This window comes from Lutra lutra, chromosome 6, assembly GCF_902655055.1.
Source record: "Lutra lutra chromosome 6, mLutLut1.2, whole genome shotgun sequence".
Classification (NCBI taxonomy): Eukaryota; Metazoa; Chordata; class Mammalia; order Carnivora; family Mustelidae; genus Lutra; species Lutra lutra.
This window is the reverse complement of record NC_062283.1, coordinates 3,978,628-4,000,592: the sequence shown is the minus strand read 5'-3', so window position 1 is coordinate 4,000,592 and position 21,965 is coordinate 3,978,628. Positions and strand designations below refer to the sequence as shown.

The 21,965-nt window shown below is 45.6% G+C and overlaps 1 protein-coding gene across 8 annotated transcripts in view; it reads right to left on the bottom strand.

Annotated features, from left to right (window-relative positions):
* RIPOR2 (RHO family interacting cell polarization regulator 2) overlaps positions 1–21,965 on the bottom strand; it is a 214,435-nt gene that overhangs the window by 47,598 nt on the left and 144,872 nt on the right. For 7 of the 8 annotated variants that reach the window (XM_047735147.1, XM_047735153.1, XM_047735148.1 and 4 more), the window contains exons 2-6: positions 5,061–5,187; positions 3,575–3,730; positions 2,738–2,816; positions 1,199–1,222; positions 78–131 (exon numbers count right to left, since the gene is read on the bottom strand). In XM_047735147.1, the coding sequence (XP_047591103.1) occupies positions 78–131; positions 1,199–1,222; positions 2,738–2,816; positions 3,575–3,730; positions 5,061–5,187 (440 nt within the window). Of the gene's footprint in view, positions 1–77; positions 132–1,198; positions 1,223–2,737; positions 2,817–3,574; positions 3,731–5,060; positions 5,188–6,289; positions 6,310–21,965 lie in introns of those variants that run through there. The other variant, XM_047735151.1, reaches the window with a different exon arrangement.

Here is a 21,965-nt window from a genome sequence, read left to right as displayed (position 1 = left end):
CGTGCTTAGACCAAAGGCGTACTGATTAGTGACTGAGAACAGAAACCCAGAAGCCCAGACAACGGGAACTTCATTACCTTACTAATGTGAAACTCCAGGCGTCTCATGGATCTTTCAATCGTTTTTATTTGCTGAAATTAAAAGAAGTTGTTTGAAAAAGTACAGTCATTAACAGTTTAACTGATCTCGACTGGCAAGAGTATCTTCTTCCCAATCTCATCCTCCAAATTACCAGAAAATGCTAAATATCTCCTCTTTCTTCCCATCTTGGCTATTTCAGAGAATCTCTGATAACAATTCAGAAAGTGTCTTCTAAAATATCAAACAAGTATTCCGAGAGATGAACTTGAGTTAGTAATCGGAATCTTTGTGCTAAACACCGAGGGAGGCCAATCAAATGGAATTTGCTGGATTTCTGGCAAGACAGCAACATATTTTTTCATCTTGAAGATGAACTCACCCCCCTATAGTGTGGTGTCTCCGAAACTGGGGTGCATTTTGAAACTGTCTGTACGTGCTCAAATATAATGATAGTGGTTCATATGTCATCTCCTCGTTGGAGTTATAAATATTGTTATTACATGCATTAAGTTCAATTACCCTTTCAAATGTCTTAAAAAAAAATTACACCATGATTCAGCATTAAAATGACGTGTATATGGAAAGGCATGCAAAGGGAGTGGCAGGAGCACATGTGAGTAAATAAAAACACAATCTACATTTAAAAGAAGGCTAAAAGAGTTTTGTCAGGAAGTACAAGATACAAATTTTAAGTGAATAGAGCAAACCATGCCAGGGTTTACCTGGAATCACTTTTTTTGCCCTTAGGGTCAGAGAAAATAACGCCGTGTTTTCCCATCAGAGAGGTCTTCAATTTGATGAAACACGGTAGTCAGTTAGAGAGAACAACAGGTAAGGGCCTCCCAACACTTGGAAGTTCTTAGAACTTACCAGCACACGGAGAAACCCTACAACCAGGTGGGATTTTTATAGAAGTGACCTTAAAGACATTATTGGAGCTACAGATCAGGGTACTTATTCACGCCCCTCATTAGAGAAAAGCATGACCTTTACTAGGCTGAGAAAAATCATCAGTTCTTGGAGATCTGGTTATGCCTAAAGAGGAAATCACCGATCTCTCCGCAAATATGCCGTGTTTTGTTTTCCCGCAACACTCCTGCACGGGATGGTAACTTACCTTGTCTAGGTCATATAGCACACCCTAAAATAAAAAAAAAAAAGGGGGTGTCTGGATTAGAACATAGTTTCCTCAAAACTGTTGTTGAGGTCAACAGAGGGATTCAGTGTTCATTTCTGCATTACTGGGGAAGAAACGATCACTCCTGTAAAGTTTCGCTGGGTTATTTGAAATAGCAGGCAGAGTACTTTAGGAGACGATATTTACTTATCCTCTGTGTCTCCAGAATTCCAGTGCAATCTCTCTGCACCCAAAGGTCTCACTTGCTTTCCCCTCTCCTCTCTTATACCCTGAGGGGCACATACATTCATATTAACTTTTCAGTAAGGAAAACAAGTTAACAGAGAATGGAGTAGGGGTAGATGAGTGAAACAAACACTCACCCTCCCCTGTAAACACACAAAACTGGTGTTTAAGGAGCGTCCTGGAGGGCAGTGATAAGCCTTTCACAAATTGTTTTTTAAGCAAGTTCATTTCCTGTGTGCTCATAATATCACAGAATAATCGACACGCCATTCCCACGTCCCCCATCAGGAGGTGTTTTCGTTTTTGTTTTTTTTTTTTATGGAACACCAGGTCCCGGCCGGAGCTCCTGCATCCATTCACCATTGTTCTCCAAGGAGAAACATGTGTTGCCACTGAGGATGGTCAAGGGCATTCGGAAGTGTGGAAGGCCATCCTGTAAGGAGTCACTCCCCACAGAGATGGGGTGGTTCCTACTCTAACATCATCGGGGTGTAAAATCTTTAGCTTCTATAAAGCTTTTAGTCTCTAAGCCTGTGCGAAGGACACCACTGCACATCTTAGCAGGTCTCTGAAAGCAGCAGGAGGCGACGGCCATTAAGGCTCTGTGGTATCTCCTAGCATGTGGACTTTTTCTAGGCTTTCTGACACCTTGAGACATTAAGGTCTAAGATCACTTCGAACTGAACAAAATCATTTAAAATAGTATACAGGTGGCCTGTAGGTGTATAGGTCAACCAGACAAGTCCTCACAAAGTCATCAAACTAGAGGCCACCTGTCAGCTGCCGGAACATAAGGAAACAGAACGGAACCGGCACAGGGACTCCTCCCACCTTCTCATAACAGGTGCACTTGGGTCCCCTCACCCTCGCTGATGTCACTGACCTATCCTATTTTCTTAGTAGTTCTGGGCTCCAAATTCTGTGCTAACAAAATGCTAGGAGCACCCCAACTTTTCCTGTCCTTTTATGATTTAGAGTAGGGCCATGTAGTTGCTTCTGTTTAGTATTTTTTTCCTGATTATAAAGTGTATCCACATCAACATGCTTGGAAAATACTGAGAAGTATTAAGAATAAAGCATTAAGAAGAAATTTAACCTCTTTCTCAAACACACAGCAGGGAGCAGATAGTATTCTGCCCCTTGGATCTGCTTTTCTTAAAGGTTCTTGCTCGTCCCCATCCGCTTCCCCTTCCCCAGCTATACATCCCCATCCAATAGGAAGGGGAAAAAAAAAGATTCTTAGTCCAAAAAGGGAATACTGTGTTAACCTCCTAATGACTGGACGGTACGTACCAGGCGAGAATTTCTTCTCATATCTTTTAGCTGAGCTGTCAGCTTGTCCAACTCTGTCTGGTGAACTTCCAGATACTCACTGCAAAAATAACAGGACACATACTCGTGAGCTCTGGGCTGGCTTTGACCTTGTCCTTCCGAAGGGGATGAGGAAGCCGAGACCTGCTCTGGGGAGGGCAGAGTCGGTGGGGGGAAGTGGCTGTGTGTTTCCTAATCTCTCAACTTTCTGAAAGCTCCAGGAGTCATTTCTGGTACCACCCAGATGGCCAAAAAGGAGAACCCCTGTGAGGCTGGAAAGTCCAAAAAAGAAAAAGCAGTGGGGGAGGGAGTGCGGCCAAACAAGGATGGCAGCTATCCTGGGTCCAGGCTCACAGAATTCTGTCCCCTTAAATACAACACCGACTCTAGAGGTCTCCCCGCATACCAGGGGGATCTTACTCTGGGCCAACAATCCGTAGGATAATATGGCATAATACATACACAGTATACTGTGTAATATAATAACTCGGGAAGGTTTCAGAATCCTTCCTCAGTGATCACCAAGTTAGAGCTGTCTGTCCACCGCTGTTTACGTGAAACCCAACACTGTGCTGAGTTAAACACATCACTAGTTTGGATCTCCCTCAAGGTTATGGATGTGATGTAGAAACCCGACATATTTCACGTATTTGAGACTCATTTAAGGCTTCCTCGATTACGGTACGAGAATAAAATACCTACTACAGCAATAGACACTTTAAAATGATCTCTAAAAACTTTCCTGCGCTCCCCTCCTGACCCCTGAGGATTTTAGAAAGGAAAAACGTTCTAGGCGGTTAATAGCGTCCATGGTCTTACTCGAGGCCGTTTTTCAAGGCTCTGACGACCTCTTCCACTCGCTGAGGCTGAGGCTCTTTGGGAAGGTTGTTGTTTTTGTGTCCTAAATTGTGCATTTTCTTCAGTTTGGCCTGAGGCTTCTTGAGCGCAGAGGGATTTTCAATGAAGGAGTTACATCTGTGCGGAGGAAAAGGAAATTGTGAGTTTCAGGATCCAAAAGGGTCTGAGCAAAGAAACGCCCTCTGAATCATCTTGTGTTTGTGTTCATGTCATTTGGGGAAGGTACAGGTCCCCAGTAGCTGAACACCTGAGCCATCATACATGCGGTTTATTGGTCGATTTGCTATGAGATTTATAAACTGCCGAAATCTGGAAGCTTGACAGGGCAGTGGCTCCCCAGGGTCAGGTCAGGGACCCTGAGAGAAGACATTCCGCACCCCTGAAACCTTATAGAAAGCCAAGGACAAGTGCTTCCAAGGAAACAAAGAAGCAGAAGGGTAGAAGCCAACGAACAGAAGACTCTTGCTGCGCAGCTTCCGGCACAAGCGTTCACTAAACTCGACTAGGATGTGCACGAGGAGTTTCTGGATAAAGCGCCACACCAGACAGTGTTCAAGGAAGGCCATGTAGCCGAACCGAAGGCTTTTTTAAGCTTTCTTTCTCTGGAGGGCATCATCTTTAGGTGGAACACAAAACTCAGTGTTCCTGTTAGTGGCAGGGAGCAGCCCGCTGGGGGAGGCGGACATCTGACAACTTAGGAGCCCAACCACAGATCTGATTGGGAGACTGAGAGGCCAGAACCTCACCGACCTGCTGTCTAAGGGAAAGCCGTGACCCCCAGGTCTGGCAGGTGCCTGCCCTGTGCCTCCCAGGTGATTCTTTTCCTCTGCGTAACCGTCTGTACCAGAGGGGACATGACAGGCCAGAGCATGTAGGCCCCTGAGTGCCCAAGACCTCTGTCGTCTCAGAAAAACTGAGGCCAGACTTATTCCATGTACCTATTTCGTGACCCATATGTTCCTGCTTGAGTTCCCGGAAGTCCCATTTTAGAGGAAGGGAGATTCCAGAGAAACCAGAGGACTGACTTTCTCAAGCCTGTTTCTGAAGGACATCTGTTTCCCAGAGCCGCTCTGCAGAGGCTGTCTTTACCCACCGCACAACCTTACAGCAAATACAGTCTCCCCGGCGTGGCTGCAGTGGGAAACGTGCGGCCAGAAGGCTGGGGGTGGGGAGAACCAGGCACTCAAACCACTAGCTTACCCCAAATCCTCAGCCATCTGCTTGGCAGGAGGAATCCTAGATGACAGAAAAGAAACTATGGCACTTAATGTTTGGTACATTACATCTTCTCCGTGAAAGAGATTTAAATAATTTCTTGTTTTGTGTGTGTATGAGCGCGCGTGCGCGTGTGAGTTTTGACAAGGCTGCACGCTCACAGAGCCTCTTGAGGGCATGAGCTCACGTCCTTCTCGAGCCACATCCCAGGACAGAACCACACCCGACTTGCCTGGACCGTCTCTCCTGCAGGCCACTGAACCCCGCGAAGGACTGGCTTCTGATGATCCCATTGGGGCCCCCAGGCGAGAAGGACTGGGATCCTACCAACATGATTTCTGGGAGTCTGGCTGGTAGTCCTGGAAGAGAGTGGAAAGATTAGGGCAAATTACAGGCAGGTCCAGACAGAAAAAAACACTCCGCTTGTCAACAATGGCAAAGGTGAGGTGAGGTGAGTCATGAGACCATTAGGTCCTACAACCTGCTCTTTTCAAGCCAAAGGGTTCAGCTCTCAGGTGAAGAAAAAAAAAGATACCCACCTCCTGAGACAGAAATAGATAGAAACTGCACACAATTATCAGTCATTTTAGGTTGAGGTTTCTTTTCAGGGATATATATATATATTTAAGACAAGGTTCAAATACATGAACACTTTGGAATGTTTACCTCTGTTCAACAAGAAAAACAACAGCAGAAACACACAAATAGGTCAAGTCAAAGCGTTAGCCAGGTCCCGAATCACGTTCAAAACCCAGTCCAATCTCAGGGGAGAATCTGACACTGAGAAGCCAGATGGCTGAAAACACTAGGTTTCTTTAGAGATGAATTTACTTCAACGTGTTCTCCTTTTCTCTACCCTTAAGTCTCAGATAGGATCGTGCACTATCGGTGGCCTCACGGAAGGAGGCGAGTACAGAGATCCTCCCGCAAGGGCTCATCTTCATGTTCTGAAGATACGCACACCAGAGCAGAGGGACGGAAGGAGAGGGGAAGACGGTGGGAAGCATCCACCCCATTCCGCCCCTTGCTTGGCTCTTATCTGGACTCCCCACATACGACTAGGACGGACGGTCCAAACACAGCTTTGGCGGGACGTGAGTCCAAGGTCATTTCCCCCAAAGGACGGGTCTGAGCTGTCTGGGAACTCTATGCCCCTAGGTCAGGCACACTGGAAGCACGTTGTCTTAGCAGGGACCCTTAGCCCGGAGCAGAGGGCGGTGGAGGAGCAGGCTCCCAGAGGCAGGGGGAGGCAGCTACTGTCCAGGCTGAGGGCTTCCAAGGTGGGCAGACACCATACTGGCCCTTGTGAAGGCATCAACCACTGTCCTCGAAAGACCCAGCCAGGAAGCAAGCTAAGCAGCTAAGAGACACGGCCGCAGAACTTCCCGTCTATCCAGATATGCCAGGAGATAGGATATGATGCCAGGGTGTGAGGGAAGAGCCCCCCCAGCCAGGCCTTACTCAACGCTACTCCTGGCAGCTCAGCAAAGGAAGGAGGTGGGCCTGAGTTGCTTCCCCAGAGAGAGAATGGAGGGCCCCTCCCCCAGAGGGCGGCTGGTTGTTAAATCCCCTCATTCCCTCCGCCGCCCCCCAGAAGAATCACTCCGGGCTCTGCAGGCATTCTTGCAATGCACAGGTGCTGAGTCACTCCCAGCCCAGCCAGCCCTGCAGGAGGCAGCCGGCTCGCTCTCTGACCTGGATAGGACTGGGACTGGTGTCCCACCCCTTCCATTCCAGCCTTGGGAGGGGCTGGGGGTGAGTTTAAGTTTTGCAGGCATTCTTTAGAATCTTCAAACTGATAAAGTGCAAGTGTGTGAGTGCAGTAAAGTTCGTATCTAGTGCACCAATGGCAGGACAAAATGCAGGACTTAATGAGGTTCTCCTAAGTGTCCTTGGCCGCTTACGAAGAGGTCTGTCCACTGCTCAGGTGCAGAAAGCATGCCTGAGGACCTTTGTGTCTACATGCAAACTCGTCACGAACATCAAGAAGATGCTACAGTTTGTGTTATTTCTGTACTCGTGTTATAAACAAAAACGCACCGTAAGTTTTAAATTTGCAAAAAAAAATTTTTCAAATAGGTGCCACGCCCAGCATGGAGCCCAGTTCGGGCTTGAACTGATGACCATGAGATCAAGACCTGAGCAGAGATCAGGAGTTGCACGCTCAACTGTGGCAAATTTTATTAGTATTGTATCTCATTTTTTAAATTACTGTTCACTCGATCTACTGTTGCATTATGGGATTCTTTGACCACAGGAAAAGAATGAAAGCATTTAAAATATCTTAATGGCACAGTTATCTTGTACTTCCTAGAAATTTTTAAGCCAAAAAGATTTTTTTTCTCTTATCCATTGTCTTGGTAGTTTCCATACGGGCCTCTTGTTCCCCCTTTCCCAGGCATTCAGTTTAACTAATGCAGAGTGCCACGTGGGGATCCAGACTTTGAAAAGGCCCTCAGGTGATTATTAGTCTCATCTCAGCAAAGAAAAGGGGGTGGGGGTGATGTTGGCTGAAAGTTTCAATTTTTTTTTTTTAAAGATTTTATTTATTTACTCGACAGAGAGAGATCACAAGCAGGCAGAGAGAGAGGAGGAAGCAGGCTCCCCGCTGAGCAGAGAGCCCGATGCGGGGCTCGATCCCAGGACCCTGAGATCATGACCTGAGCCGAAGGCAGCGGCCCAACCCACTGAGCCACCCAGGCGCCCCTGAAATTTTCAATTTTTTTGGAAACTTTAAAACTTCAGTTAAAATAATCTGCTACAATTTCTCAAATCCAACTTTTAAAAAGGACTAGTTTTAAATAAACCTCTCTTTGCAAAGTTTAACTGTCTTGTTAAACGAATTGAACAGTGAGCGAGTAAAACATATCAACCAGATGGCAGAATAATTTACCTTCTTCCTTAGTTAAGTGATAGATAAGGAAAGGTCATGAGCCTAAAACAAACCTTTGCCCAAGGTTCTCAGAATGTGAAATGCTTTGGGATGGGTAAAACCCTGAGAAGCTTTTCATCATACTTATAGGCTGAATGGATGATCCGTAGGAATGAGCCTTTCTGGTCTTAGAAATGATCATCAGCGGGAAAGAATTTGGCCGAGAGCTGGTTTAGGCTGAGATCTCTATCCTGCAGGTCCATTCTCCTGGAGGCTGCCCCGCTGCCCCAAGAGAGTCATAAAACTAGTGTGTGCAGTCCCTACACATAGTCAGGCTCCTGGAGGAAGGGAGAAGGTGGGACGGGGTAGACAGAGGAGGAGGTCTTAGGAAGGAGAGTAATCACACACATGCCCCGTCCACACCCTTAATTCTGAAGCAGGGTTAGTTCTCCCAGTTCTTCCAGACCCAGACCCGTTTTCCAGCTCTCCCATCTCCTTCCCACTCGCAAGTTATCCCACAGATGCTCTGTTATCACCTATTTGGTGACTCCACTCCCACCTCGGGGCCTGCTGAGTCAGCCAAGTCTGCAGGCTCCTTCCTGGCTTCCTAGAAATCCCACGGATGCAGTGTTCCCAGCGTCCAGCCAAACCACCCCCAAAACGACACGGTTGCCTTTCAAGGCTTTAAAGACTTAACACCAGTCATTTCCTCCGAGCAATTTACATCTTAACAGCAGATGCTCCTTTGGCCTAAAAGCCTTAACTGGAAAAAAAGGACCGCAGTGAAACGGCAGTATCATTGTCCTTAGGGGTAGAAAGCGGTACCCAAAGTTTGGAGGGTAATTTGGCAGTATGTGCTCGAGAAGTAAAACATAGGGATCCTTTAGAGCATCACATCTACTCTTTGGTCTGTCCTGTAGACAAAGACTCAAGTTCACCAAGGGGCCTCTACCGGGGTTGCTCAAGATAGGCAATGTAGCAGTAGAGAAACGGACAGGATAGGCACGCTAATCTTTCGGGTAATGGTCAGTACGTTATGGGAAAACCATGGGACAGGATCTTCTGTGGCAGTTTTAAAGTCAATAGACCTATGTAGAAAGATCCAAGGACAAACTGCAGAACAAAACAGTGTGTGACACCAGGAGCGTTACAAACAGAACAACATACAATCATGTGCGCGGAATATAAAAGTTCAGAAAACGTCCGCAAGACCGTCTACGGAGCAGGGGGATGGAGGGGTCAGCCATCTTTCAATGTTTGTATTCATTTTCATAAAGGAAATATATTATGTATGATTTGTATGATGCAAAAAAAATTTTTTTTTTTTTTTTTAGATTTTACTTATTTATTGGAGATAGAGAGAGAGAGAGAAAGAGGGGGCAGAGGGAGACGGAGGAACAGACTTCCCAGCTGAGCAGGGAGCCCGACACAAGGCTCGATCCCAGGGCCCCGGGATCATGACCTGAGCCCAAGGCAGACACTTCAGTGACTGAGCCACCTGGGTGCCCCTCCATGCAAAAATCTTTTTAGGAATTGCAGACATTTGGAGCTACCCCGAGTTAGGATTGGAGGAAAAAGAACGTCACACAAAAGGTACATATGATGGGACAGATGTCAATGAGACTTATCCTGGGGGGTCACTTCATAATGTGGAAAAATGCAGACTTGCTATGATGTACCCCTGAAATTCACAGGCTATTGCTTGTCAATGATGCTTCAATTTATAAAAGGACAAAAAAAGAGAACATACCTGGTTAAGTGTTGGGTAACAAGTATATTTACATTATTGTGTACATTTATAAGGCTTGCAAAGGAGAAATATGATTTCTAAGAAATAATGTCATTGGTGTCCCAAATTCTCGGGCCTCTGGTCAAGCTGGGGGTCTGCTCCTCACTGTGCTTTGTCGCAAGAGGCCCAGCAGTTGTATCAGGCAGCTCTCCCACCTCACCAATCTATGAGAAGGACGGAACTCCTCTGGAAAGAATCCCAAGAATCTTGATTTAAATACGCCCTCCCGTTCGTTCAGAGCTGAGCCTCTTAGAAAAACAAGCCAGAAGGCCCAGCTGTTTCTCTCTGCTGTTTCTGCAATGAATCCTGCGGCTTCCTCCTCTGCTGCACAGTGATAGGATCCCAGTACGGACCAGGGGCTTTTGGATTTCATACATCCTAACACAGGGATACACGTGCCCTGGGCCCCGGGTTAGGGACCCCCCACCCCTGGACAGAAAGTCCTCGAGTTTGTTTAAATTAGAAGGTAGCTCCTCCAATCAGCAGACAGCTTTTGAAGAAGGGCACAGAGCCTGGGGATGGCAGGGTCTGGGGAAGGGTCTGAGGCAGATAAAAAGAGGCCAGGGGATCAAAGACACCCCCTTCCTCCCTCCCTCCCTCCAGCGGGTCTCCTGCCATGTTTAGACCGGAAACAGAATGTGCACATCTGAGTGTAATTCAGAGTCGGGGGTTAGAGCCAGCTCTCTGGGGAGTGTAGCAGTCGGCCAACTGTCAAGAAGAAATGAGTGAGTGGTAGAAATCACCCCCAGAGAGTTGCTTGCGTGGCAGGTGAGGACAGCTTTTATGGCTCAGCAGGGCCCTACACACAGCCCGTGGTTACACTCCCAGCAGAAGTCATAAAAGAGGAAGAAAAACCTTTGAAAAGCTCAGTCCTGGTCACACGTCTATGTTCCACTGTATTTTTATCAGTGGTCTTGTCCGTTCTTGGGAGTTTGACTGGCTCGAGCTGGAACCCCCTCCCCAGACTGTAGCCGTTCCTCTTGGGGCCCTGCGAGGTTAGGGCTGCTATGGTAAGGACACCGAGAACCCAGTCACAGGCTGACCTCCTTTCGGCAAGTCTCCACGCGGACTAATTCAGAGAGGCATGGATTCACCCATAAAGGAAATGGACAGTCTCATCTGCCAGAAGGAATGTGAAGATGACCGTTAAAGTATACTGAGGTTCATTGGCGGAAATGGGAATTATTGGGTTATTTTGAGTTTTTCTAAGCATAAAAGCACTCTGCTATATCAGGAAAATACAAAAGAAGTGGAAAGAAGGCAGGACAGAGACGGTGAGAGAGAACCAGCCCGCTCCATCACCCGAGGACAACCACCAGTAGAATTTCGGTGTATTTCGTATTCCTCGAATCTCTCCTTTCCATTTAAAACATAAGGATTTGGAACATAATCCATGCTAAATTTTGTATCCTGCTTATTTTTATCAGATTCTTTTTATAGGGCCATGTCGAGGGGTTTATAAATGAGCCTTTCCCTTCAACTATCTTTAAAAGGGAACTTAGGTCTACCCCAGAGTTCGTGTGCTCCTTTGGAAAGTAAAAGGAAATCCGACCAGTCTATATGATACATGCTTTTTATTTCTGATTTTAAGATGTGGCCAAAGGCAAGGGGGACCCTGCAAGGGTGGCACCAGGGTTTCTCTTTGGGAAACGAGGGAACAATTAGCATTAGCTCATGCTTGAGTCGCGGGACACCAAAGCTCATGACGTTGCCCTAACCCTCGAAGAGAAAGGCTTTTAGGGTGCTTTACTCTGTTTATTTAACCAAATCTTCTGGTTAATAACACATACGGGTAATTCTGGAAGATTCCCACCAATGATAGGAAATACAAGACATCTGAGATTTCTGAATGATGCCAATAGGGGTATCTCTGTTCTCACCAAAGCATTTCTCATACTTAAAAACCAACAGTCACCACAGTTTCAAAGCTATACTCTCCCCAGAAGTCAGACTGAGACCAATCCTCTGAGACGGGACGATGACCAGCAGGTCAGGTGGAAGATGGCTGGAGCGACACGCCGGGAAAGGTGACAAATGCTCTCATCAATGCCAGGGTTTGCTTGGTGCCAAGGAGGGGAGCAGGCACAGGGGCAGGAGAGACCTTTGAGGGGCCGTGGGGTCATGCTAAAACTGTGCTATGGTCATGGTCAGACAACTGAACACACTTCCTAAGACCTAAACTATACACTCAGGATGAATGAATTTCACAGTATGCGAACTCTACATCAATAAAGCTATTCAAAAGTCATTTTTAGAGAAAGTCACCATTCCTTCTGTAAGAGGAAGTGCCAAGAAACCAGGACTTGAAAAGGGAAAGGCCGAATCAATGACCAACCACCTGAGAGGTGATGGCTTCGTGATTTGATCCCGAGGCCGTGTAGGACGCTGCACGCGGTTCCCCCACCCCCTCTTCTGAGTCACTTCTGCATGCCTACTTTGTGCTCCTCTGCTCTGCTTCCTAACGGTGCCATCCTGTTTATGCTCCCCCACATCTTGGTCGGGAGCAGAAGTATAATTCAGTTGTCTGAAAGAGGCATGTGGGCCAGATGTAAATAGCTATGCTAAATGATTATTTAAGATGAAACCTAAAATAGGTGTCTGCTTATTATATGGTTGCAAGGTACCTATTACAGAAGTTGACTAATCTTTTAAAAAAAAAAAGTAGATATATTTAACTCATTGGCTATTTTTTGTAACATACTGCTTTAAAACAAATGAAGTCAATGCTAATATTTGCTTCTCGGCTGCCAACGTTGTTAACCAGATAATAAATGCATGCATGACACGTGACACTAAGAAGTGACCTGGATGGATACAGAAATCTATAGAACAACCCAGCATGGCCTCATTCCTCAAGAGACGGAAGAGCCAACATGGCCTTATGGGCGAGTCCCAAACTTGCTGGATCTCCAATCTGGTGTCCGTAGAATGGGAGTAGTATTTTCTCCCCATGTTAACAGGCAAGGGTTATGAGGTCCAGCTGAGATCAAGGCATCATTCAGGGTTACAATTGCAAGGCTACTCAGACATCTCCGAAAGCTGACTTCTCATCATCCCTGCAGATGGTAGGATGTCTGCCTGAAAACATACCTAAAATCTAGGAGTGCTTTCTAGAAGGTAAAGTTCAATGAACTTGGGAGAAATGGAAAGAAATTCATCTTTAGAATCTCTGGGAACTGGGATTATTTCTCTCAATCAAGACATAATGAAGTATATGGGGTGTGTTCAGCACTGGCGGGCTTCAACCATTGTCCAAGATCCAAAGAGAACCCAAACGGATCTCTGCTTTAACCAGCCTTAATAATGTAACTGGAGAGGAAGATACGGCCATACCTAAGCAGGTGGGAGACAATCGGTGATGTGGGGAATAGCAAGGAGTGGCACCTAGGTCTCAGGCTCCAGGAAAGCAGCAGGGTAGAGAGGACAGGAATCTGGGCTCAGTCCGGGCTGGACACTTAATGGTTGTTGGAACTTTCATGTGTTACTTTTCTGAACCCCAGGGTCCTCATTTATATAAAGGACAAACCCTTAGAGGATTTTTGTGATATGCCAATGAGCAAACACACACAATGCCTGGTATGTAGTAAGTGCTTAAGAAGTCTCGCTGTTAATACTAATGTAAAATCTAGAGCATCACCCCTGAGAACTCACAGATTCAGGGACCCACCTGTATTATAACGATTTTCCTGAATATTTTCTCTCTTCAACCAAGCTACAAACTTCTCTCCATAGAGAGGAAGATCAGTGAGACAGGGGCCACCAGAAGTTTCATAAAAGAGGTAAAACGGCTACCTCCAGGACGGGAATGATCTGGAGAGGTGAAAGCTACAAAGCTGGAAACTAGCATCTTTCTGAATATAGCAATTTTTAGATAATTACAAAACTGTGCTACTTTAAACACTGATAAGGACTAAACACACGAGTGCTTGGGAAGCATAGTTCAAAAGCCAACTTTAAAAAATGTGATTTTGAAATAATTTAAAGCTTACAGGAAAGTGGTAAAAAAAAAAAAAAAAGTACAAAAAGCTCTCCTATATCCTTTGTCCAGATTCCTGATTTGTTGATGTCGGTCACATTTTACTTTGTCATCCTCCCCATGTACACCCACACACACATTATTTCCTAAATCATTTCAGGGCAATTTGCATATACATATTTACAAGTATATTTGCTCTTCCCCATTGAGCAATTTGCAATTAAGATGCAAATTTACTTTTAAATACAACCATGTGTACTTCCAAAGAACACAGACATTCACTTACATGGCCATAGTACGATTGTGAATATCAGGAAATTAAACATGAGCATAATACTATTATCTAATGTGCAGACCTTATTCAAATTTCACCAACTGTCCCCAGTAACGTACCACAGGCCATCCCTCCACCCACATGACAGGAACCGATCCAGAATCGTGCACTGTCTCTTTTGTCATGTGCCTTTAGTCTCCTCTAATCTGGGATGGTTCTTTGGCCTTTGTCTTTCATGACATTGACACTTTCTTAGGGTACAAACCAGCTGTGATCTAGGATGTTCCTTAGTTTGGGTTTGCCTGACATTTTCTCATAATTAGATACAGGCTCCACATTTTGGGCAGTGACATCACATAAGTGATACTATTGTCCTTTTAAAGGATTGCATCAGAAGACACAAGGAGTCATGTGGCCCCATGGCTGGTGATGTTAACGTTGATCACTAGGTTGGGGTGTGGTTGGCCGGTTTCTCTCCTGGAAAGTTACTATTTTTGCCTCTGCACTTGATAAGTGGCTGGTGAGGAGGTGCTTTGAGGCTACGCAAATATCTTATTACTCTGACTCAGGAGTTTCAGCCTCCATTGATGGTTCTTGCCCAAATCAAGTATTACTATGATAGTGGCAGAATGGTACTCTTTGAACTCAATAACCTTTCTCTATTATGAGAAAGAGCTTTCCTTAATCTTTTTTATATATTTGTTTATTACTTCACTGTCAGGATGGACTCGCGGATTCTTATTCGATGAGTTTGACCCATTACTTTCATTGACACAAAAGACAACTGTTCTCCGTAGCATTTTCTAAGCAGTTCAGCTAAGGGGTCTTTCCTCATGAACAGCAAAACGCCGCATCACTGGTGGGAACTCAGAGATTCAGGGACCCCCTTGTATTATAACTATTCTCTTGATTATCACATCTCTTCGACCAAGCTATAAACTCCTGAGGGTTGGCACCATCTATCCACACCCCTTCTTTGATTCTTAGTACAGAGTAGGATAGAAAACGTGGGCTGATCCAGGTTTCACCCAAGTCACCGGTCCCCTCTACGCTCCAATTTTTCTCAATAAAACGAGGACAACAATATCTAAGTCACCTCATTTGTTGCAAGGGGAAAATGAGATAACGTATGTAAAAGGCTTGGTGTGAACGACCGGTTTCTCCTGTGAACTAGAATTTGTCCTTTGAAGATGCATCTGACTTTTCTCAATCAAGTGGAATGTATTAATTGTAAAACCATATACAGTTTACAAGTGAAGAGACCTATAGAAATAAAGTAATTTGATGTGACTGCTTCCTTCTTTCTCTCTCTCTTGTCACCACTCAAAGTAGTGACAGCAGAGCACCGTAAAGCTATTTTAAGGTTCTCGCTGACTCATTTGAAGAGTAAAGAAGAAATGTTAATAGCGTGTCTCTTCACTGGGACCGTCAGTTGCAAGGGCCCGCAGGTAACTGACACCATTTCAGCCTCTGGAAAATGAAAACTCTGTTTCTTCTTCTATCCTGGTGGATCAAATAAATGCAGGGAGTGGCAGCTGGCCTGGTGATAATTAGAAGAGAAACGATTCCAGGCGCCTGGTGGCTCAGTGGGTTAAGCCTCTGCCTTCGGCTCAGGTCATGATCTCAGAGTCCTGGGATCGAGCCCTGCATTGGGCTCTCTGCTCAGCAGTGAGCCTGCTTCCCCCTCTCTCTCTGCCTGCCTCTCTGCCTGCTTGTGATCTCCCTCTGTCAAATAAATAAATAAAATCTTAAAAAAAAAAAAAAAAAGAGAAACGATTTGGGACATAAAGCTGCAATCCTAAGAGGGGCTGAGTGGATTTTGACTAGTGTTGTCATAGCTCGTCTTGAAACGCCAAGTCTAGAATTCTCACGGACCTTCATGCGGTGCAGGCTCCGGAGCAAAGCAAGACCACCTGTTTCCCGTTCGAAGGAAAGAATGTTCTGTACTTCAGTGAGGCTGAAGCTATGAGCAATAGTAAGTCCAATGACCTATATGTATATCAAAAACCACGCCTATCAAAAGGGGAAAAAGCCTCCCGGGAACACTGTCCCCAAAGACAGCTTGGCTGATCTTGCCGAGAGAAACAGACACCCACCACAAAGCCTCACTTTCTGATCAGCAGATTAAAAACAACTCCCTGATAGAGAAGAAAATGGCCCCGTGCCTGGTACCATCAACTCCTTCAGGCTTTCCCGCAGGCGGCCTGTTTATCCCTACAGCTTAGCAACTGATTTCTAGCTCAAGGCGAGCGCTGCTTCTCTACTTCGAAGAAACATCAAAATGATAGTGATATCTTCTATTGCTATTTGCCTCCACAGATATTACCATTTTCGCAAGCTCCTATTTTTTTATTGTTTCACTAGAACCGAGCTACATATTTGGAAATCTTAAGCAGAAGAAAAACCCCATGAAGTTTCTAGGAGAAGGTACCGAGGAGTGTGCCGGGAAACAGAATCATGCACAGTGTGCTTGTCCCCTCGTCTAGCACGTGTGATGAACACTGATATTCATTAACAAGCCCGAGATGTAGGAAAAGGAAAAGTGCCTTGTAATAAAGCTGTGTGGTATGTTTCATCTCGGAGAAAGGATAAATTATCTTATTTTTTCTAAGATTTTTTTTTTTAAAGATTTTATTTATTTATCTGACAGAGAGAGATCACAAGCAGGCAGAGAGGCAGGCGGAGAGAGAGGAGGAAGCAGGCTCCCTGCTGAGCAGAGAGCCCGACGCGGGGCTCGATCCCAGGACCCTGAGATCATGACCTGAGCCGAAGGCAGCGGCTTAACCCACTGAGCCACCCAGGCGCCCCTAAGATTTTTTTTTTTAAAGTAATCTCAACACCCAATGTGGGGCTCAAACTCCCAACCCCAAGATCAAGAGTTGATCTTGATCTAGACCGACTGAGCCGGACAGGCACCCAAAAGGACAAACTACCTTAAAGCTTTTCAGATACGGCTTCCATAATCAAACTGAGACCTATTACTGCATATGGTCCATTCCTCTTTTTTTTTTTTTTTAAAGATTTATTTATTTATTTATTTGAGAGAGAGAGAGACACACAGTGAGAGAGAGCATGAGCGAGAAGGTCAGAGGGAGAAGCAGACTCCCGTGGAGCTGGGAGCCCGATGCGGGACTCGATCCTGGGACTCCGGGATCATGACCTGAGCCGAAGGCAGTCGTCCAACCAACTGAGCCACCCAGGCGTCCCAATTCCTCTTTTTTTTTTTTTCATCTGAACAAGTAAACCGAATTGATGGACGATCACATGATGGCAAATGCAGTTAAAACCGAAGACTCGATCGTGGTGCTGTGAAGGGGTCACACCTTCATCTGAGGAAGGCAGGAGGTGACCAAGCTCTCGCGACCTGAAGGCGACACAATGGACTTAAAACTCAAGCAGTTCTTTCAAACTCGAGTTACTTTCGTCATTTTATTCCTGTTGTTATGACAACACTTTTAAAAGCAGCACTGCAAACGCTTAGCCTTCAGGCGTCTTATTATAGATTTGAAAATGACACCTAAGGGTATGCAGGGCTGCTCCTGGGAGGTTTGGGGGACTGGAAATCAAGAAGAGACCCAGTTAGTGCACCTAGACTCCTTCTGGGGTTTGGCCCCCAGAGTCCCTAACTTGGCTTTTTTCTACAACAACAAAAAACAAAAAAACAAAAAGCCAAAAAACCAAAAAAACCCAAAAAAACTAGTGAGGGCTCATCCAGAGGAGGGAAGAGTACAGAATTTATGTGGGAAGATATGTATTATTATTCACAGTTTGTGTTCCTAGTTGCATATGCGAACACGACACACTTTCATGATCTTACATATATCATTTTCTTGGTTACGGCCTGTGTCGTGGGCTTTTATAAGTCTGCACGCGACAGTATGTTCTGTTGTTGTTGTTGTTTTAAGATGTTTTATTTATTTAACAGAGCGAGAAAGATCACAAGCAGGCAGAGAGACCGGCGGGGGGGCGGGGGGAAGCAGGCTCCCCTCCGAGCAGAGAGCCCAATGTGGGGCCCGATCCCAGGACCCTGAGATCATGACCCGAGCCAAAGGCAGAGGCTTAACCCACCAAGCCACCCAGGCTCCCCCGTTGTTGTTTTTAAGTAGGCTCCACGCTGGGCTTCAACTCCCGACCCTGAGATCAAGACCTGGGCTGAGATCAAGAGACAGACACTTAACTCCCAGAGCCCCTCGGCACCCCAATGATAATGTTTTCTGATGGCTCACAGTTGCTTACTGTTAGCTATTGATGTAACTCAGTTTATAGAAAGATTTCTCATAGCACAGATTTATTATGAAAATTAATAATTAATAAAGGGATATTGGAGTTGGAGTGAACCCCTTACATGAGTCAGTTGCTCAAAGAGCAATCACACTACAGTCTGATGAAAGTGTAGAGATGTTTGTTAGACTTCATAATTTTTTTTAAGGAGCCTATAAACAGAGAAACGTTTTTGCTAAGGACACGAGCTGGATATTGGCGTTTTCCAGTCATTATGTATTCGTAGGGAGAACTTGAATTCTCCCTGCCCTGAAGTACATTCCTCTGATAATTTTACCTTGGTCTCCCTACATCTGGGGTGTTTGGTATGACGGCATGTGAGTTATTACTAAACAAAGTGTGGCTCAAGTAAACTGTGCTGATGGGTTCATTTTGAAAGAAGTTGGCGTCGGTGTTATTCTGGGATTCTAACAGAGTTAGGCTGTGTGTGAACGTGCCACCATGTGCCAGCAGCTTCAGAGTTGAGTGGCTTTTCAGATTTGTCCTCTGGACACATGTTCTCTGCATGGTAATTTTGGCAAATTAAGCAGCTATAATAAGGATCGTGGTTTTTGCTGCTGCATACCAAGAAGGTAGCCATGTGAACAACATTTGCTGAGTTATTTTTGGCTGCCAAAAACAAATAATTTATCATCAGAATGCAAAGCAGTTAGGTAGAGCTAGATTCTCAACAAAGCAGAATTAGGTTCATTTTTAGGGTACACCAAGACTGTTTAGAAATTTCTTACTATCCTTTGCTTTGTCCAGAGGATTTGAAGCTGTAAAAACAGCAATGAAGCAAAAAATCCATGCCTTCCTTAGCTTAAAGTACAATTTAGTGCAAAGAAAGAATAAATGTTTATGGCTTCTTCCTACCAAAGACCCACACCAAAGAACTGGGTCCTTCCACATACAGTAAATTTCTAACACGCAAGACAAAGGATACATGACAGACTCTTTGTACACATGTGAAATGCTGTATTGCTCGGGTCTGGAGCCCAAAAGGCACGGTCAGGACGCTTTCCCCTCTCAGGTGCCCACATGAGTCCTACAACCACCTTGAGCTCTCTCACTCAGGCTAGTAAGTTAACTTCCGCTCTTAGCCACCAACGATCCCTCCCGCCCATTCACTGTCCTGAATCAATTTACCTAGAGGGGGTCAGGTCCATTCTTTTTTAAAAAAAGATTACTTATTTGAGAGAGAGAGAGAGAGTGAAAGGAGGAGCAGAGGGGAGGGAGAGGGACAACCAGACTCTGCACTGAGCTCAGAGCCCAATGTAGGACTCGAACCCAGGACCCCAAGATCATGATCTGAGCAAAACCAAGAATCAGACGCTTAAACAATGGAGCTACCCAGGCACCCCAGATGCATTTTTATAGAGCAGGAAGATGAGGGGTTGGAAGACTTCCCAAGAGCACCTGCCTTCTCTAATGCCCCTCTCAACCACCGCTTCTCACCAGCTTGAAACCCTGTTCTCTGCTAGACCTTCCCTATGATCCCTCACAGAATTCATCCCATTCGCTGGCTCACACGAGAATGGTGTGAAGAACCACTTTTAGTTTTCTGGGACTCAGATCTCACTCTGTAAGGCTTGGCCTTCCTCTGGCGCTTGTCTTCTAAAGTTTTTCCCTGGTTCACTGGTGAGAAAGTGGTTGTCACTTGTTTTCATGGGTCTTTACCCACTGTCTCTACCCTCCCCCTCCATCAGCCTGGGCGGCATTCTAAACAGAGTGAGACCAACGATTCTTTGGACAGCCAGAGAGAAATAAAACAGGGAACAGACTTCCCCAGGACCACTTTGCAGGACCTCAGACATGGCACTGATCAAATAATTTCTTAAAGGAAAAACGAAGGGGAAGGACAACAAGAGACTCAATGGACACACTAACCTGATGTGACGTGTGGATCCTGTGTTGATCATGACGCCAAACCGACAGAACTAAGGTCATGTTTTCGACACTTGGGACATTTTTTAAAAAAGATTTTATTTATTTATTTGACAGAGAGAGAGATCACAAGTAGGCAGAGAGACAGGTGGGGCGGGGGGGAAGCAGGCTCCCCACTGAGCAGAGAGCCCGATGCAGGGCTTGATCCCAGGAACCCGAGATCATGACTTGAGCCGAAGGCAGAGCCTTAACCCACTGAGCCACCCAGGTGCCCCGACACTTGGGACATTTTAATATGAAGTACATGTTAATCAGAACTGTTGCTAATTGTTTACGTATGGATTGGAACGCGGATTATGTGAGAAAATGTGCATACTTCTGAGACACACACCAAAGGATGTAGGAGTGAAAAGACCTAAGGTTTAGATTTACTTTAAAATGCTTCAGTCACGGACACTTGGGTGGCTCAGTAGGTTAAGTGATTCCCTTTGGCTCAGGTCATGGTCCTGGAGTCCCAGGATCAAGTCCCGCATGGCGCTCTCTGCTCAGCGGGGAGTCTGCTTCTCCCTCTGACCCTTCCCCTTATCATGCTCTCTTTCTCTCACTGTCTCTCAGATAAATAAAAATCCCAGGACCCTGGCATCATGACCTGAGCTGAAAGCAGACGCTTAACCAACTAAGCCTCCCAGGGCTCCAGGAGACAATAATTTTTAACCTTTTCCCCCTTTATAGGGCCCTTCAGGACACACTAAAAGGCAAGATGGATGTGATGCAGGATAGTCCTTGAGTTGCTCAGATCCTGGTGCAGAAAAAGATGAAGTCATCAAGGAGGGAAATTTGTGTCTATTTTCTCTAGAAAGAGGAGGAGATTTTGTTTGGCCTTTTAGCTTGGTGGGTCTACTCTATCCCACTTCAAAGCAAACAAGAAGTCTATAATTTGACCACACTGATGGTCAAATTCACTGGCTTTAGGTTCCAAATCCACCTAATTTTCCACTGCCCTCGGGCCAACATCTGTGTAAACACAGGCACTCCGAGCTGGAACCATGTCTCTTGGGCCAACGGAAAGGGAGCTGTGTGGTCAGAGAGCCTCAGAGTTTGCCTCTGTTTCTCTGGCTTGCAGGGAGAAGCTCGTGGGAGTACCTTGAGACTTTTACCATCAACAAGGGGACAGGGAGGTCTAAGGCTGTCAGGACTTGCAGAAACAAATGCATACTTCAAGCAAACTGGGGCTGGGCGTGGGGCTGGGTAATAAGAGCCATGCGAAAGCAAACAAAAATGAAATAATCTCCACGTAGGGAGGGTAGGCGTCCAAGCCAATAGACAGAGACCTTCTCCAGCATATGGCGCTTCTTTCCAAAGAATGTAGTATCAGGCGCTAAATTAAAAAGAATTTATGATAGGTGATCCTTTGGAAAGAAACAGAACAGTTCATCTGGTGGCTAAGCAGCTGTGTGTGTTTCTAGCATAGCCTCAGGGCCTCGAAGAGGAGATGGGTAGTAACATTTTAGGTCTGCAGATTCCCCCTTTCCAAATGCTTTGACAGCTACTCTACATCCCGATAGCAACAGTGTCGGGTATGATAGTTATCACAATGCCTGTTGTTTAGGTAAGGCAACTGACCTGCAGGGCACGGTCCACAAGATTGTTGGAGGAACAGAAACTAGAATCTGAGTGTCTACCCCGCAGATGGACTCTTGTGTCTACCCAACTCCATTTTCCTTCAGCTGAGAAGGCAGAATTCCTCGCCTAGTTTTCTTTCCCTGTTTCTTAACGGGACTTCCTATCAGCCTAGAGGGAAGGGTCATCGGTGTTCAGAATGCCCCCAAACATCATCCGTCGGTAGTAATCAGGTACTCAGATGGCTCAGGAAGAACGGCTGACACTTGTTGATTACCCTCCTTGTGTTGTATTTTCTGATTTTACAACCAGACCTACAATGAGGTGCTCATTATGGGTTAACAACGATAATGACAGTATTTTATATTTTTCTAAGATTTTATTTAGTTATTTGAGAGAGGGAGAGAGAGGAAGCACGAGCTGGGGGTTGCAGAGGGAGAGGGAGAAGCAGGCTCCCTC